This window comes from Carassius gibelio, chromosome A2, assembly GCF_023724105.1.
Source record: "Carassius gibelio isolate Cgi1373 ecotype wild population from Czech Republic chromosome A2, carGib1.2-hapl.c, whole genome shotgun sequence".
Lineage (NCBI taxonomy): Eukaryota > Metazoa > Chordata > Actinopteri > Cypriniformes > Cyprinidae > Carassius > Carassius gibelio.
The window spans coordinates 576,406-593,134 of NC_068372.1; the positions used below are offsets into that span (position 1 = coordinate 576,406).

The 16,729-nt window shown below is 41.9% G+C and overlaps 1 protein-coding gene across 2 annotated transcripts; it reads left to right on the forward strand.

The window, feature by feature from the left end:
* The first annotated feature begins 5,165 nt into the window (after nt 1-5,165).
* On the forward strand, nt 5,166-7,646 carry LOC128021577 (putative nuclease HARBI1). Of its 2 annotated transcripts, none has more exons than XM_052608904.1 (9): nt 5,166-5,236; nt 5,319-5,405; nt 5,493-5,534; nt 5,603-5,776; nt 5,853-5,967; nt 6,131-6,541; nt 6,611-6,726; nt 6,823-6,934; nt 7,029-7,646. In XM_052608904.1, exons 6-9 carry the CDS (start codon nt 6,340-6,342, stop codon nt 7,397-7,399), a joined length of 801 nt encoding a protein of 266 aa, XP_052464864.1. In that variant the 5' UTR covers nt 5,166-5,236; nt 5,319-5,405; nt 5,493-5,534; nt 5,603-5,776; nt 5,853-5,967; nt 6,131-6,339; the 3' UTR covers nt 7,400-7,646. The 2 variants fall into 2 exon arrangements, with proteins under 2 accessions (XP_052464864.1, XP_052464858.1); XM_052608898.1 differs by having other exon boundaries at nt 5,167-5,236; nt 5,853-5,888; nt 5,987-6,541; nt 7,029-7,645.
* The last annotated feature ends 9,083 nt before the right edge of the window (nt 7,647-16,729 follow it).

A 16,729-nucleotide genomic window follows, 5' to 3' on the forward strand; every position in this document is an offset into this window, starting at 1 on the left:
GTCGCGGCAACCCTCGTGTGAACCCTCCTCGTGTGAAGACCGATGAGTGTAAAGACAATCGACTCTACCTGTGCGACTCCACAGAGCAAGGACACCGACAGGGCACCTGAGTATTGCTTCTCTCTTTTTTTGCACTCTTTGTATAGTTTGTTCTCAAATATATCTTACACTTGTAGTCACTATGTGCTTTCAGATCTCTACTATCACTACTAACACTCGGAGAGCACGCTATGTACGTCGCAGGAAGGCCTGTCTGACAAACCTACGCCATGTCCCTCTGACCTCTACTACTATGCTCTCTATTCCAGTCGGTCTCTGGAACTGCCAGTCTGCAGTTAATAAAGCAGACTTCATTTCCTCTATTGCTACCCATTCCGGTCTCAACCTCATGGCACTGACAGAGACTTGGATCAAACCTGAAGATACTGCCACCCCTGCAGCCCTCTCTACTAATTTCACTTGTTCCCACACTCCTCGTACCACTGGGAGGGGTGGAGGTACCGGTCTCCTTATAACCAAAGAATGGAAATTTGAACTTCAGCCATCACCTACAGGTACTGGTTCATTTGAATCACATGCCATTACTGTAACCCACCCTGTTAAAATCCACTTTGTGGTCATTTATCGTCCTCCAGGTCAACTGGGAAACTTCTTGGAGGAGTTGGATGTGCTGCTATCAAACTTTCCTGAAGATGGTACTCCTCTGGTACTGCTTGGCGACTTCAACATCCACTTAGATAAACCCCAGGCTGCTGACTTCAAAACTCTGCTCACCTCATTTGATCTCAAGCTAATGTCCACTACAGCGACTCACAAATCGGGCAACCAACTTGACCTCATCTACACGCGTGGTTGCTCTGTGGACACCTCTTCAGTTGCTCCACTGCACACCTCTGATCACTTCCTCATTACTGCTAACCTAGCACTTACTCCTGAAGTGGCACACACTCCAACGCAGGTCACCTTTCGACGGAACCTACGCTCACTCTCTCCATCTCGCCTATCTGCTGTGGTTTCATCCTCTCTTCCACCTTTCTCTCAGTTTTCTGCTCTGGACACGAACAGTGCTACGGACACTCTTTGCTCCACTTTAACATCTTGCTTGGACAACTTTTGCCCACTGTTGTCTAGACCAGCACGCACTGCCCCATCTGCCCCCTGGCTGTCCGAGGTTCTCCGTGAACATCGCTCTAAACTCAGGGCTGCAGAGAGGAAATGGCAGAAATCGAAAAACTCTACGGATCTCAGTGTGTATCAATCACTCCTCTCTTCCTTCTCTGCAAAGGTCTTAACAGCTAAAACATCCTACTACCACAACAAAATTAACAGCTGCTGTGACGCTCGGACACTATTCAAGACTTTCTCTTCTCTTCTTAATCCGCCGCCTCCACCTCCTCCATCGACTCTTACAGCGGACGACTTTGCAACTTTCTTCACAAATAAGATGAGATCCATCAGTGAACAATTCTTCACACCACAGACTGAGGAAAACTTCACAATGACTGATGCACACTCTTTATCCCCTTCTCCCCACTCTCAGAGATGGACGTCTCCAAAATTCTCCTCTCCAATCATCCTACTACTTGTCCACTTGATCCTATCCCCACTCACCTCCTTCAAGCGATCTCTTTTTCAGTCATACCTTCACTTACTCACATTATCAACTCCTCTCTTCAATCTGGAACATTTCCCTTAGCATTCAAGCAGGCTCGGGTAAGCCCACTGCTCAAGAAACCATCTCTAAATCCAGCGCTTCTTGAAAACTACAGACCGGTATCCCTTCTTACATTCATTGCAAAGACACTTGAGCGGGCTGTGTTCAACCAGCTTTCTATGTTCCTTGGACAGAACAACCTCCTGGACAACAAACCAATGGCTTCAAAAGTGGCCACTCAACTGAGACTGCTCTGCTCTCGGTTACTGAAGCCCTGCGACTAGCAAGAGCAGCTTCAAAATCCTCTGTACTCATCTTACTGGACCTGTCTGCTGCTTTTGACACTGTTAATCACCAGATTCTCCTGTCCACCCTCAGAAAGATGGGGATCTCTGGAACTGCTCTCCTGTGGGTTAAGTCTTACCTCTCTGACAGATCCTTCAGTGTGTCTTGGAGGGGTGATGTTTCAAAGTCACACCACCTTGCTACTGGGGTTCCTCAAGGCTCAGTACTTGGACCACTTCTCTTCTCCATCTACATGACATCTTTAGGATCTGTCATTCAGAAGCATGGCTTTTCTTATCACTGCTATGCTGATGACACCCAACTCTACTTCTCATTCCAGCCTGATGACCCGACGGTAGCTGCTCGCATTTCAGCCTGTCTGAGTGACATTTCCCACTGGATGAATGACCATCACCTTCAGCTTAACCTTACAAAGACTGAACTACTGGTGATTCCAGCTAACCCATTGATTCATCACAACTTCTCTATACAGCTGGGCTCGTCAACCATAACTCCTTCGAGGACAGCCAGAAACCTAGGAGTTGTGATGGATCATCAGTTAAGCTTCACTGACCACATTGCTACAACGACCCGGTCCTGCAGGTTTGCCTTATACAACATTAGGAAGATTAGACCCTTCCTGTCAGAGCAAGCAACCCAACTTCTTGTCCAAGCTCTTGTTCTCTCCAGACTGGACTATTGTAATGCTCTCCTGGCGGGCCTTCCTGCATGTACTGTCAAGCCTCTGCATACCAGAATGCAGCAGCGAGGGTTGTCTTCAATGAGCCAAAAAAAGCTCATGTTACTCCCCTCCTCATCAGGTTACACTGGCTACCAGTAGCTGCTTGCATCAAATTCAAGGTACTGATGCTTGCCTACAAGACAACCACTGGCACGGCACCAACTTACCTAAACTCACTGGTTAAATCCTATGTGCCCTCCAGAAGCTTGCGCTCTGCAAGTGAACAACGCCTTGTGGTGCCATCCCAAAGAAATTCAAAATCACTCTCACGGACCTTTTCCTGGACTGTGCCCAGCTGGTGGAATGACCTCCCAATCTCAATTCGTACAGCGGAGTCTTTACTCACTTTCAAGAAACATCTAAAGACTCATCTTTTTCGCCTGCACTTAACCTACTAACACCAGTACTTTTCCTTTTCTTGTCTTTTTCATTTAATTAAAAAAAAAAAAAAAAATATATTATATACACCTGGCTATGCGTTCTATACTAGACTAACTGAGACTTGTCATGGCACTTGTATTCTGTTGTTGTTCTCTTGTTGACCTGACTGCTTCTATTCTCATTTGTAAGTCGCTTTGGATAAAAGCGTCTGCTAAATGATTAAATGTAAATGTAAATGTAAATGTCCTTTCTGGCTGCCTTTTCCAGCTGCTCTTGTTGTTCAGCAGCTGTCAGAACCTTTTGAAATCTGTTGGTTTCCTCCTGTAACTCCATTCTGCATGGGTCCTTGTGGGGTCTGTGAGATCCGTGATCTGTTGCTTTAGATCCTTTTACCTCCTGGGGCCTGTTGCACAAAAGTAGAATTAAGACATCCGGGATAAATGACTGAGCTGAGCTCAATAAAGCCAAAACATGTGCGTCCAGGCTTAATTGGTTGCACAAAGACCAAGCCAGGATGAGCAGACACGGATTCATTAAGCCAGGTGAAACCAATCCTGGATAGGTGCGCGCTCACGGCTCACTCAAATAGACCCCGCCACAGATCACAGATTAACTGATTTACCATGGCAACTAGAGCCGCGTACTTTTCCCCGTCGGAAGCACAAATCCTCATGGAGGCATACGAGGAGGTAAAAGATATAATTAAGAAGAAAGGCAACACCGCCACAGTGATAAAGCAAAGAGAAAAAGCGTGGCAAAGTATTGCAGACCGCCTGAATGCGTAAGTAGTGCACAATTACACACTCACCGCTCCGCTGAAACATCACAATTACAAATCAAATATTTAATTCACATCTCCAAAAACGCAGTTGTACTGTAATTATGAAACGGTTACATTTTTTATTGAAATGCACTGCATATATGAGTGAAATTGTGTAACGTAACTCCATCACACTGTATAAAGCTATGATATATTATTATTAAAGCCTTACATTATTATTTTACGTTACTACGCTCAGTACGGTTTAATCTTAGCCGTTGTACTCTGCTTATTATGTTGTCCACCGGTTTTTTTTGTGTTTCCCCTGCTTTTATTAATGTAAAGCAGCTTTGACAGAATGAAACAATTGTGAAAAGTGCTATATAAATAAAATTTTCTTGAATACATAGATGAGCTATAATAATAATCACTTTAATTTATATAGCGCCTTTCAAAGGACCCAAGGTCGGTTGCTCACTGCACTGCAAAAATGTCTTTCTTACTTAGTAATTTTGTCTTGTTTTCAGTAAAAAAAATATCTAAAAAAAAATCTTAAATATTTTCTAGAGCAAAATAACCTAGGAAAATAAGCAAAAAACTTATGCCAGTGAAACAAGAGAACTTTTCTAAAAGTAAGTGTTTATGGGAAAAGTAAACTTATTTCAAGATAATTTTTCTTATTATATTGACAGATATTTAAATTTTTTGCTTGTTTTAAGCACACATTTACTTGAAGTTTATATTTTTGGTCTAAACCTATACTTATTTTGCTAGGTCATTTAGAAAATCAATAAAATACATGTTTTTTATATATATTTTTTTTACTGAAAACAATACAAAAATACCAAGTCATTTTTGTCAGTGTGACTCCATTAAATGTTCTTGTGATAAAGAATGTGTGTGTGTGTGTGTGTGCGTGTGATGTAGATTAAACATGAACGGGCCAAAACGGACATGGCAGCAGGTCAAAATCAAATACAAGAACATTCTGCAGAATCGTATGGTCCCTGACTAATATTTAACAAAGCACAAGCATATATTGTACCCAGAAGGTGCCTGCTCACACATTGTCTGTACTGTTTTAGCAGTGAAAAAGAATACCCACAGACAAGGCACGGGTGGTGGGTCACCAAAGGCTGACCTTACCCCAGCAGAGGACATGGCCTTGGAGCTAAATAAAGGCAGGCCCGTCTTAGAGGGGATCCCTGGGGGGAAAGAGACGAGCATAGGTTCCTCCCAAGATGCCACCCGCTTCATTCAAGGCATGTCCTTCCATCTCTACATGGAATACAACCACATTCATATTGAATCAATTTGGACTGTCTGACTTTGGTTTACCTATTGCCTTGCAGTGTCTGGCAGCACTGTGTTCCTGTTAGAGCCACCAGCACAAGCACCAGACGATGCTGATCCAGTGAGTACTCCATCAAAGGCATACTGTAGACCTGGCATGTCTTGTCTACTGGCTTCAATATGAATCCGATTAAATGTGATAGGGTGAAAGTCCCAGTGCAGCAGCAACAGCACATGATGGAGATGATGATGAGGAGGAGACCATCTCTCTGGATTCCAGAAGGCATGAGGTATCATGTTAAGACTGTGAAAGTACTATTTACTCTACAATGGTGAGGAGTCCTCATCAAAATCAAAAAATCTAATTTCTTTTACAGGACCCAGATGCTATACAGTGGGAAAACCAGCCTGGCAACATAGTGCGTATTAATAAAAGGACACCACATCCTGCCAAATTCCAGCTGCGCTAATTGTATTGTGTTCACAGAGCTCACAAGCTATCAGAAAGTTGTATGGCAACCACCTCCGGCGCCAAATAGAACTGGCAGACATAGACATTCAGTACAAGAAGAAAAAGCTAGAAAATCTTGCACTGGAGTCCGAAATAAAAAATAGGACAATTAGGAAACTGGACCTTGAAATAAAAAAACTTGAGCGGGAGGTGAGATATGCCTTCAATGTACACTGTATGCTAACTGTAACACAAATGTATTAATCATTTTTCTTTCCTCCCCCAGCTCCAAGAAGATGACACAGCTCAAAATAAAAATTAGGTATATTCTCGTAAAGTCAAGTGAGCCATGACATATGAGCTCTTATTGTGAGCACACAGGACGGTGGCATCTTTCTAAGGTATTTTTTATTTTCACAGCAATCAGTACAACCAAGTCATCGTTATAAGGCACCGGCCTCTTTTGCCCACCCCCCCAGCACCAGGTGTGGCCACTAGCCTATATGAAGGCCCAAAATTGTGTGTTCCTTTCTGCTCTGACAATGGCATGCCCATTCTTGCGAGATGTGGTGGATGAAGAAGCACTTGTGCTGAGGAGAGCCTTCAGGCGAGAAAGGGTCTTCAGGGACCGGTTGGACCCACTGGCCTTCCCTGATGACCATCTATATGAAAGATACAGGTTTTCTGCAGATGGCATCAGGTATCTATGCAGACTACTGGGTCCCAGGATTAAGCACCGCACTGCACGGAGCCATGCACTGAGTGTGGAGCAAATGGTTTGTGTAGCCTTGCGCTTTTTTGCTAGTGGAGCCTTCCTGTACTCAGTGGGGGATGCAGAACAGCTGAACAAGGCCACAATTTGCCGCACAATAAGGAGTGTGTGTCTGGCTATCAAAGCATTAGCAGATGTCTTCATCTCCTTCCCTGGCCACAGAAGACTCTGTGACATGAAAGAGGAGTTCTATAGGATTGCAGGTAAGAGGATCTACAAATTACAGGACAACTGTTAACACATAGTAGGATACTCATTACTTTGTGTGACAGGTTTCCCCAATGTCATTGGTGCAGTGGACTGCACACACATAAGGATAAAAGCCCCCTCAGGTGCCCATGAGGCCGATTTTGTGAATAGGAAATCCTTTCACAGCATTAATGTTCAGGTGAACATAACTTTTTGATATTGTCCATTGACGAACACTCTGCATTGCCAATGATGTGCATTGATTGGTGTAATATTCCTCATCTTATGATTTCAGATGGTCTGCAATGCTGACTGTGTGATCAGCAATGTTGTGGCGAAATGGCCTGGCTCAGTCCATGACTCCAGAATCTTTCGGGCCTCTGAAATCTATCAGTGCCTATCACAAGGTAAGCCACACAACCCCTATTTATAACCATCATGGCTGTGTCAAGAATATCACTGTGTTCATGAGGTAGTAATGATGAGATTTTGTGTTGACAGGTGAATTCTCTGGTGTGTTGCTGGGAGACCGGGGGTATGGCTGCCAGCCTTTTCTCCTGACACCTTTCACAGACCCCCAGGAAGCACAGCAGGCCTACAACCATGCCCATGCCAGGACCAGGGCCAGAGTTGAAATGACCTTTGGCCTCCTGAAGGCACGCTTTCACTGCCTTCACAAATTAAGGGTCAACCCTGTTAGGGCATGTGATATTACTGTGGCTTGTGCTGTCTTCCACAATGTAGCCTGCCTGAGGAAGGAGAGGGCCCCCAGAGTGCCACCAGCCATTGACTGGGACAATCCGGCAATCTTCCCTGATGACGACAGTGGTCGGCTGCTGAGGGACCAATATGTGTTGAATTATTTTAGTTAGTATGTGTGCTTTCAATTTAGGTAAAAAATGTCCTGTTGTGGCAGAGGAAATAGGTTTTTTTTGGGTTGTTTTTTTTTTTTTTACGAATTTGGCCTCTTATGATGTTTGTGCAGTATACTGTGTGTAATACAAGGCTGCAGGGAGGCTACTGCATCCATTCATTTGTCTGTTCAGTTGATGTGTATGGATTTGTCCTGCATTTATTTTAGTGTGCAGACATGCAGGGTGTGTTATATACAGTATTGTTCAAAATAATAGCAGTACAATGTGACTAACCAGAAAAATCAAGGTTTTTCGTATATTTTTTTATTGCTACGTGGCAAACATGTTACCAGTAGGTTCAGTAGATTCTCAGAAAACAAATGAGACCCAGCATTCATGATGTGCACGCTCTTAAGGCTGTGCAATTGGGCAATTAGTTGAATTAGTTGAAAGGGGTGTGTTCAAAAAAATAGCAGTGTGGCATTCAATCACTGAGGTCATCAATTTTGTGAAGAAACAGGTGTGAATCAGGTGGCCCCTATTTAAGGATGAAGCCAACACTTGTTGAACATGCATTTGAAAGCTGAGGAAAATGGGTCGTTCAAGACATTGTTCAGAAGAACTGCGTAATTTGATTAAAAAGTTGATTAGAGAGGGGAAAACCTATAAAGAGGTGCAAAAAATGATAGGCTGTTCAGCTAAAATGATCTCCAATGCCTTAAAATGGAGAGCAAAACCAGAGAGACGTGGAAGAAAACGGAAAACAACCATCAAAATGGATAGAAGAATAACCAGAATGGCAAAGGCTCAGCCAATGATCACCTCCAGGATGATCAAAGACAGTCTGGAGTTACCTGTAAGTACTGTGACAGTTAGAAGACGTCTGTGTGAAGCTAATCTATTTTCAAGAATCCCCCGCAAAGTCCCTCTGTTAAAAAAAAGGCATGTGCAGAAGAGGTTACAATTTGCCAAAGAACACATCAACTGGCCTAAAGAGAAATGGAGGAACATTTTGTGGACTGATGAGAGTAAAATTGTTCTTTTTGGGTCCAAGGGCCACAGGCAGTTTGTGAGACGACCCCCAAACTCTGAATTCAAGCCACAGTACACAGTGAAGACAGTGAATTATGGAGGTGCAAGCATCATGATATGGGCATGTTTCTCCTACTATGGTGTTGGGCCTATTTATCGCATACCAGGGATCATGGATCAGTTTGCATATGTTAAAATACTTGAAGAGGTCATGTTGCCCTATGCTGAAGAGGACATGCCCTTGAAATGGTTGTTTCAACAAGACAATGACCCAAAACACACTAGTAAACGGGCAAAGTCTTGGTTTCAAACCAACAAAATTAATGTTATGGAGTGGCCAGCCCAATCTCCAGACCTTAATCCAATTGAGAACTTGTGGGGTGATATCAAAAATGCTGTTTCTGAAGCAAAACCAAGAAATGTGAATGAATTGTGGAATGTTGTTAAAGAATCATGGAGTGGAATAACAGCTGAGAGGTGCCACAAGTTGGTTGACTCCATGCCACACAGATGTCAAGCAGTTTTAAAAAACTGTGGTCATACAACTAAATATTAGTTTAGTCATTCACAGGATTGCTAAATCCCAGAGAAAAAAAAAAATGTTTGTACAAAATAGTTTTGAGTTTGTACAGTCAAAGGTAGACACTGCTATTTTTTTGAACACACCCCTTTCAACTAATTGCCCAATTGCACAGCCTTAAGAGCGTGCATATCATGAATGCTGGGTCTTGTTTGTTTTCTGAGAATCTACTGAACCTACTGGTAACTTGTTTGCCACGTAGCAATAAAAAATATACTAAAAACCTTGATTATTCTGGTTAGTCACATTGTACTGCTATTATTTTGAACAATACTGTACATTCCTTTGAATGTGTATGTATCATTTTGTATAATATGCTTTGATTCTGTGCTTTCCATCTTGTAGAGTCACTGTGACTTCAGTTTCGAAAGGAGCTGATAGTTTACCTGCTTTGTTTTGTCCTTATTCAATAAAGGAACATAATGTTACACATTGTGTTTTTATATTCATATGGAATGTGTATTTGTTTATATGACCGAGTACTAGGGTCCCACTGAGGAAAAAGGATAAAGTCATAAATTTATGAGGCTGGTTCTTTCTGCAGTAAAGCAACATATTCTTTTTACAGTTTTGATAGTTATGACAATGTGATACTTCATATTCTGGCACATCAGCATGTCTTTGTTTATGAAACCATACTGAAGTACAATTTCACGAATGTGTATTTGTTTATATGACCGAGTACTAGGGTCCCACTGAGGAAAAAGGATAAAGTCATAAATTTATGAGGCTGGTTCTTTCTGCAGTAAAGCAACATATTCTTTTTACAGTTTTGATAGTTATGACAATGTGATACTTCATATTCTGGCACATCAGCATGTCTTTGTTTATGAAACCATACTGAAGTACAATTTCACGAAATGCCCCACATCTGTCATTTTAACAACTGTCCTCCTTTAAAACAACTGGTTACAATATTATGACTTGTCTTTTTTTTTTTCCTCTGTGGCCCTAATATTCTATTTTATTTATAGTCTATGGGAAACTGTAAATTATCTAATGATAGCAAAATCATCTAAAAATCATTATTTATCCAAAATGATTGAAATTAATGATCACAAACGTTTAAATAATGACAGTGGGTCTAGTTATATGTGATATCAATGTATAGTGAGCAGTGAAATAACTATTGGTTTCCATTTGTGGCGACTGCTGACTGACATTAGGGATGAGATTAAATAGATCCTGGAATTTAGCCTGGTCTGGAGCAGGCTAGCTCCACAGAATAAATCTCCATGGTAATTTATACCATAACATATCCTCCTGCCCCCTATCCAGCTTTAATGCAACCGGATTAGGGATCAATTGAGCCAGGATCACCAAGATATCCTGGCTTAATCCCTTATCCTACTTTTGTGCAACAGGCCCCTGTTTCAGACTAATCTTGGTGATCTCTTTGTAGTCATAACTCTGGTTTGAGTCATGAGTCAGTAGTACCCTTGTTGTCTAGTTGCTTTTGGTTTTGGTGCAGTAGGTTGTCTGCAGCCCTGGGTAGATGGGTGACCCTCACCACGCCTGGCCAGTCCTTTTGGTCTTGGCAAACTCATGTTAAGAGTAAGGGGCGAGAGACTAATACAAGATCAAACAGAATGTGGATCTAGGTTTTACAGCTAGGTTTTGCCAGGTGTGGTTAGCTGGTGAAGTATTCTATTATTATCTTAGCTGTGGATAGCTGAATGCTAAGATAGTTTTGAGTCAGCATATGATTGCTGAAAGGGGTATAAGCAGAGTATTAATTGATGACTTAAGACCAAATTATCACTCAGGGGTGCATTTCCCAAAACCACAGTTGCTAACCTGTTAGCAACTTAGTTGGTTGGCAATGGGAAATTGCATTGCAACCAACAAAGGTGCTAACTTAGTTACCAACCATGGTTTTGGGAAATGCACCCTAGAACTTACTGATAGATCACAACAGGCTCGATCTCTGTGGAAGTGAAGTAGAGGAGGGAAAAGGAAGAGGCATTACATTTACATTTACATTTAATCATTTAGCAGACGCTTTTATCCAAAGCGACTTACAAATGAGAACAATAGAAGCAGTCAGGTCAACGAGAGAACAACAAAAGTATACAAGTCCCATGACAAGTCTCAGTTAGTCTAGTATAGAATGCCAAGCCAGGTTTTTTTTTTTTTTTCTTTAGCCCCAGACTCAACTGTATGAATTGAGATTGGAAGCTCATTCCACCAGTTGGGCACAGTCCAGGAAAAGGTCAGTGAGAGTGATTTTGAACTTCTTTGGGATGGCACCACAAGGCGTTGTTCACTTGCAGAGCGCAAACTCCTGGAGGGCACATAAGATTTAACCAGTGAGTTTAGGTGTGTTGGTGTCGTGCCAATGGTCGTCTTGTAGGCAAGCATCAGTACCATGAATTTGATGCGAGCGGCTACTGGTAGCCAGTGTAATCTGATGAGGAGAGGAGTAATATGAAATTGTTTTGCACATTAAAGACAACCCTTGCTGCTGCATTCTGGATCAATTGCAGAGGCTTGACAGTACATGCAGGAAGGCCAGCCAGGAGAGCATTATAATAGTCATAGGTGTGATTGGCAAAGGACAAAAAAGCAGGAAACAATACGATGCACTTACCATGACGCGGCGATAGAACACCCCCCCCCCCCCCCCCACACACACACACACAGAGACATAATTTATATAGCATAATAATAAGTTAATAATAAATTATTGTACAAGTTTTTTGTTTAAATTAATTAATTAAAAATAGAAGAAAAATAGAAATACACATCTAAATTAAATGATTAAACAAAATAGGCAAAATAGGGATGAATTCCAAAAGAAATTATTTATTGGGCATTTCTTGTCCTCCCAGATGTTTTGTTTTAACTTTATTTCTATAGTGTCCTTTACATCTATTAAAAACAACATCTTTAATTCCCCTCTATATTTTTGAAAGTTATCTTTACTTGTGTTTTTGTTCAGCCATTTTGTCAGTGCCTCCGCCTGGAGATATTTGCTTTATTATAGACTTCTATGATTGCTAATCCACAACAGATGACGATTATAAGGTTGAACGTTCAGAATACGACTCCATAGGTTATATTTCAGCATGAATTTCGCAAATTGGCAGCGACTCTTAATTAGCACGTAGAACGCATTCATGTCAAGTAAATTTTGGGGGAAAACCGCATGGAATTGCGGTGAGAGTTTGTAACCTTGTACGTAGAGAGCGCTCTTCAGAGTTATCAGGAAACTCGACCCAGATCAGTTTTAAGCATTCATTAAAGTGAATCGGTTCAAAGTTGGACTGCTCGATTATGTCAAAAATCATAATCACAATTATTTTGGTCAATATTGTAATTACGATTATTTAACACGATCATGAGGGGGCCATATGACCAAAACTTATATGAGTGATTTATTTAAAGATAGGGATACATATCAAATATGAATTTCCTATAAATAAGGCTGCTACAATCATTATATCTGCACTGGTTACTTCACTGGTTTGCACTCTATCTTTACTTATCTTTCTTTTTACATGACCTATTTGTATAGTTGTACTTTATATTTTATTATCTGTGTTTAATGTTCTACTGTTAGTGTTATCTTTATGCACCGGGGGTCTGAGAGTAACACAGTTTCAATTATCTGTATGTATGTATGTACTGTACATGTGGAAGAATTGACAATTAAGCAGACTTGACTTGACTTGCTATGACATCAACATTGTAGAGACCAGCAGAATTTCAAACAAACAAAAAGTCCTCAAAATTATTGAAAATAATTAAACTGTCAGTAATAAAAAAAGCAAAGGAACAAATACAAAAGAATAAAAAGATACAAATTGAACAAACTGTCTCAAGCAGTATGATTATTTCATTTATTCGATACCATTTACTATTAATGTCTCTGTCTCGTTTCAGTTTACGTTTGGCTTAAGCTTTGTAAGTTTATATGAAAAGGTTCATGTAGCGTTGTACACCCTACTGCAGAAATTAATAATTACATGTAAAATAAAATATAGCCCGCTGTCACTTTTTGAGCCACACGGATCCAAATTACTGTTACTGTATTTTCATTCTCAACTCTTTACATTCATTTATTACAGGACCGACGAATGTATACATTAATAATCACCAAGCGCAGCGTTTTGACACATTTTTGCATGAACTTGACCGTTTTGGCGCGCACCTTGAGCTAAAAGATGATTTTAAATGTCCGTGTTCTGTTCTGTCTCTGAGCGCTTATATCTTCCTGAGGAGCAGTGCAAGTTCTCTTCCACGCTTTTAAAAACATGAATAAATATACTTCGATAATTCAAGCACGTCCCATTTTGCAAATGTCGCGTTACATGATTTTACTGATTTTCACGGGAAATTGGGCTTTTATGGAGGAACGAAAGTGCAGCGCTGCAAAAGGGGGAGGAATGGGGCGCAATAATCGTTTTATCTCGATTATTGGATTTTCATAATCATTGATAAAAATGAAATGATTTTTCATAAAAATGAAAGACAATATATTGGATTTTCTTAGGTGAATCATCCGTGTTCACTGTCTTCGTCAGTCAACTGAAGCTGTTCATGTGAGTAGACGGTGGTTGGGCACGTGCACATTCATAACAGTGCGCATACACTTTGAACTTCAATCGTGACAAATGATTCGACTACTTGCGGAGTGACATGACGACATGAATCAGAGGAACAAAAAAACGTTGACAGAGGTGAGCGGTCATTATGTTTACCAATACCCAACACATCGCAACCCATTTTTTTTTTTTTTTTTTTTTTTGCATGATTTACTAGAGCATCATTTTCAGGTGGGAAAAGCCGGATTTCCGGATTTTTCCGGAAGAATCACACCCCTGAATAGTCCAGTCTGGAGAGAACAAGAGCTTGGACAAGAAGTTGAGTGGCTTGCTCTGACAGGAAGGGTCTAATCTTCCTAATGTTTTATAAGGCAAACCTGCAGGACAGGTTCGTTGTAGCAATGTGGTCTGTGAAGCTTAACCCTCTGGAGTCTAAAGGGTATTGTAATGAGAAGGGAATAATTGGAATTAGGTGTTAATGCACACGCCCTTTAATTTGAATGAATTGTTGTGGCTTGATTAAATTAAAGTGTACAGCTGATGTAGGAGGAGATGAGAATTATTTAAGGATGGGTTGAGCACTATTCGAGAGAGATTCCGCGAGCTCTCACTGATGGGGAAATGCTAGACGGCCGCTCTGGATAATTAGTATCTCCGGCGGTGAAGATAGGCAGTCAGTGGTGGGTAAATGTGTTAGACAGCTAGGGACATGACTTTGGGCTAGGAGAGCTCGTGACCGATGTAACTTTGAGATAATACCGCGATTGGAGAAGCTGATTAGGTGGACTCATAAACCTGATAATTGAAGATTTCCTGTGTATCCTCCTCACCTGATGTGAGCTCGTCCGTTTTGTATGTGGGCCAATTTAGGCAAACAAGGGGTAATCTGTTTTATGAGAGAATGCTATATTTTAACAAGTAATAAAGAATCGTGTATAAACTGCCATCTGATTGTGCGGGTCTCTGCCTTCCCTGTCCTTTGTGCGGTTGTTACACTGGTGGCAGCGGTGGGATTTAATCCCTAACGATAATAAAACAGCCGTACGATGGAGGGCAGAGATAGGCAAAGGGATGTGTCAGTGGCTACCCCATCTACCTCAGCAACCGTAATGGAACCGTCGTCTTTAGCCCCAGCTGCATCATCAAACGTGTCTATGGTGCGTCCAGTGTTATGCCGGAGACCTTTACCGGTACGGGTCGAGAATGGTCTGATTGGAAGGAACAGTTTGAGATGGCAGCTGTGGTAAATAATTGGAATGACGGAATCAAATTGAAATTTATGTCACTCTTATTATTGGGGCGAGCTCGAGCTATCTATAGTGGTCTTTCAGTGGAGGCCAACGCAGTTATGTTTTATTGAAAGATGCTTTAGGTAAATGTTTTGGACCATGTGAAACCGCAGAATGGAATCGCGTTAGTTTTTCATCACGCAAGCGCATGCCGAACGAGACTTTACGTGAGTTTGGTAATGCGCTGTGGAGGTTGGTGACGAAGGAGTATTCTTCAGTAGGTGCAGATACACAGGATTTATTGGCTAGAGATCACTTTATTGCACATGTGGGAAATGGGGAGACTCGTATTCGATTACGTAGTATTAAACCTATTACTTTAGAAGAAGCCATTAATATTGCCAGGGAATTCGAACTTATTCAGGGATTAGAACAATGTACGATTACCCCTGATGCGCGAGTTTGTGGTCTTCATCTTCCTGCAGCAGAAAGTAAGGTAGATTCGCTGACGGAGGTGGTGGATGCGCTTCGTAAGGAAGTTCAGACACTGCAAAAATCTGTACAACAACTTTGTGAGGCAGTTCCCACACTTTTAAAGAATAGCACTGTTGAACAGTCAACTTTAAGTGCGGTTGGGAAACGACAGGTGCAACCTGTTGGAGGCGGTTGTTGGAAATGTGGTTGTAATCGCCATATTAGGAGAGACTGCCCTTATGTGCAGGGAAACGAGAGGGGGCAGGCATCATAGGCCGAATGCCTGCCCCAAAGCAAGATTATTTTTTTCAGTTGGCCTCATCAGTTCAAGGCAACCCTGGGATTTACCTTGCTGCCAAATTAGGTGGGTGTGACGTTAAACTTCTGGTCGATACAGGTGCTCAAGTCTCAATAATACCGAAACAGAGGTGGCTTACTATTACAAATGGTGGGGCTCATCTTGAACATCACAAGGGCGTGGTTAGAGTGGCCAATGGGGGGAGGATGCCGATTTTGGGTCGCTGGCAAACCGTATGCCAATTTGATTCACTAACTGTCATCACAGAGTTTCTTGTGGCAGATTTGGAGCCTCAGGAGATTTTGTTGGGCTCTGATTTTTTGCTTAAATATGGCGTTATTATTAATTTTGATCAAAAGAGCTGTCGGTTAATGGGAAAACAGATTCCCCTCTTGTTTGGCAATAATAATGGTATGCAGCCCTGTGATGTGATTGTGCACGTTGATACACCTGTTCCACCTCGTAGTGAAGTCTTGATTACAGGGGCAGTGGAGGGGGTATCTGAAAGTTTGCAGGGCATGTTAGAACCGTCTTCCTCCCTTTATAACCATTGCGACCTTTTGGTGGCAAGGTTAGTGTGTCGAGTGGAGCAGGGTATTCTGCCCATTCGTGTAATTAATGTCACTGATGTCACCCATATTTTAAAGCGTGGGATGAAAGTGGGCAAGTTATTTTTTGATGTTGTGGTAGAGGGAGGAGACGTGGCTATGGGTAAGAGTCCTGCATTCTCTGTGTATACGCTTATGGATCAGCTGAAATTACACGAAAAAGGCTTTGGGGAGGCTGAAACGCGCGCAGTGCGTGAGTTATTGTGCAAGTATTTGTCAGTTTTTAGCGTGAGTCATACAGATTTAGGGCGGACGCAATTAATAACGCATCAGATCGAGACGGGAGATGCCAAACCTATTAAATTACCTCCGCGCCGTGTTCCCCTTCATCTGCAAGATGAGGTGATGGAACATATTAAGGGTATGCAGGCAAATGGAAATGTACAGCCGTCGTGTAGCCCGTGGGGCGCGCCTGTGGTCCCTGTACGAAAGAAAGACGGGACCCTTCGATTTTGCGTGGATTATAGGCGGTTGAATGATGTGACACGGAAGGATGCATATCCCCTACCGCGTATTGATGATGCATTGGACAGCCTTGCCCATGCAAGGTGGTTTTCCACTCTTGACCTGGCCAGTGGAT

What these genes read in the sequence shown, in the direction of transcription:
- LOC128021577 (XM_052608898.1), top strand. Translation starts at nt 6,070, where the DNA reads ATGAAGGCCCAAAATTGTGTGTTCCTTTCTGCTCTGACAATGGCATGC. An exon ending in TTCACAGCATTAATGTTCAG is followed by an intron (nt 6,727 to 6,822) that starts GTGAACATAACT and finishes TTATGATTTCAG; the next exon opens with ATGGTCTGCAATGCTGACTG. An exon ending in CTATCAGTGCCTATCACAAG is followed by an intron (nt 6,935 to 7,028) that starts GTAAGCCACACA and finishes TTGTGTTGACAG; the next exon opens with GTGAATTCTCTGGTGTGTTG.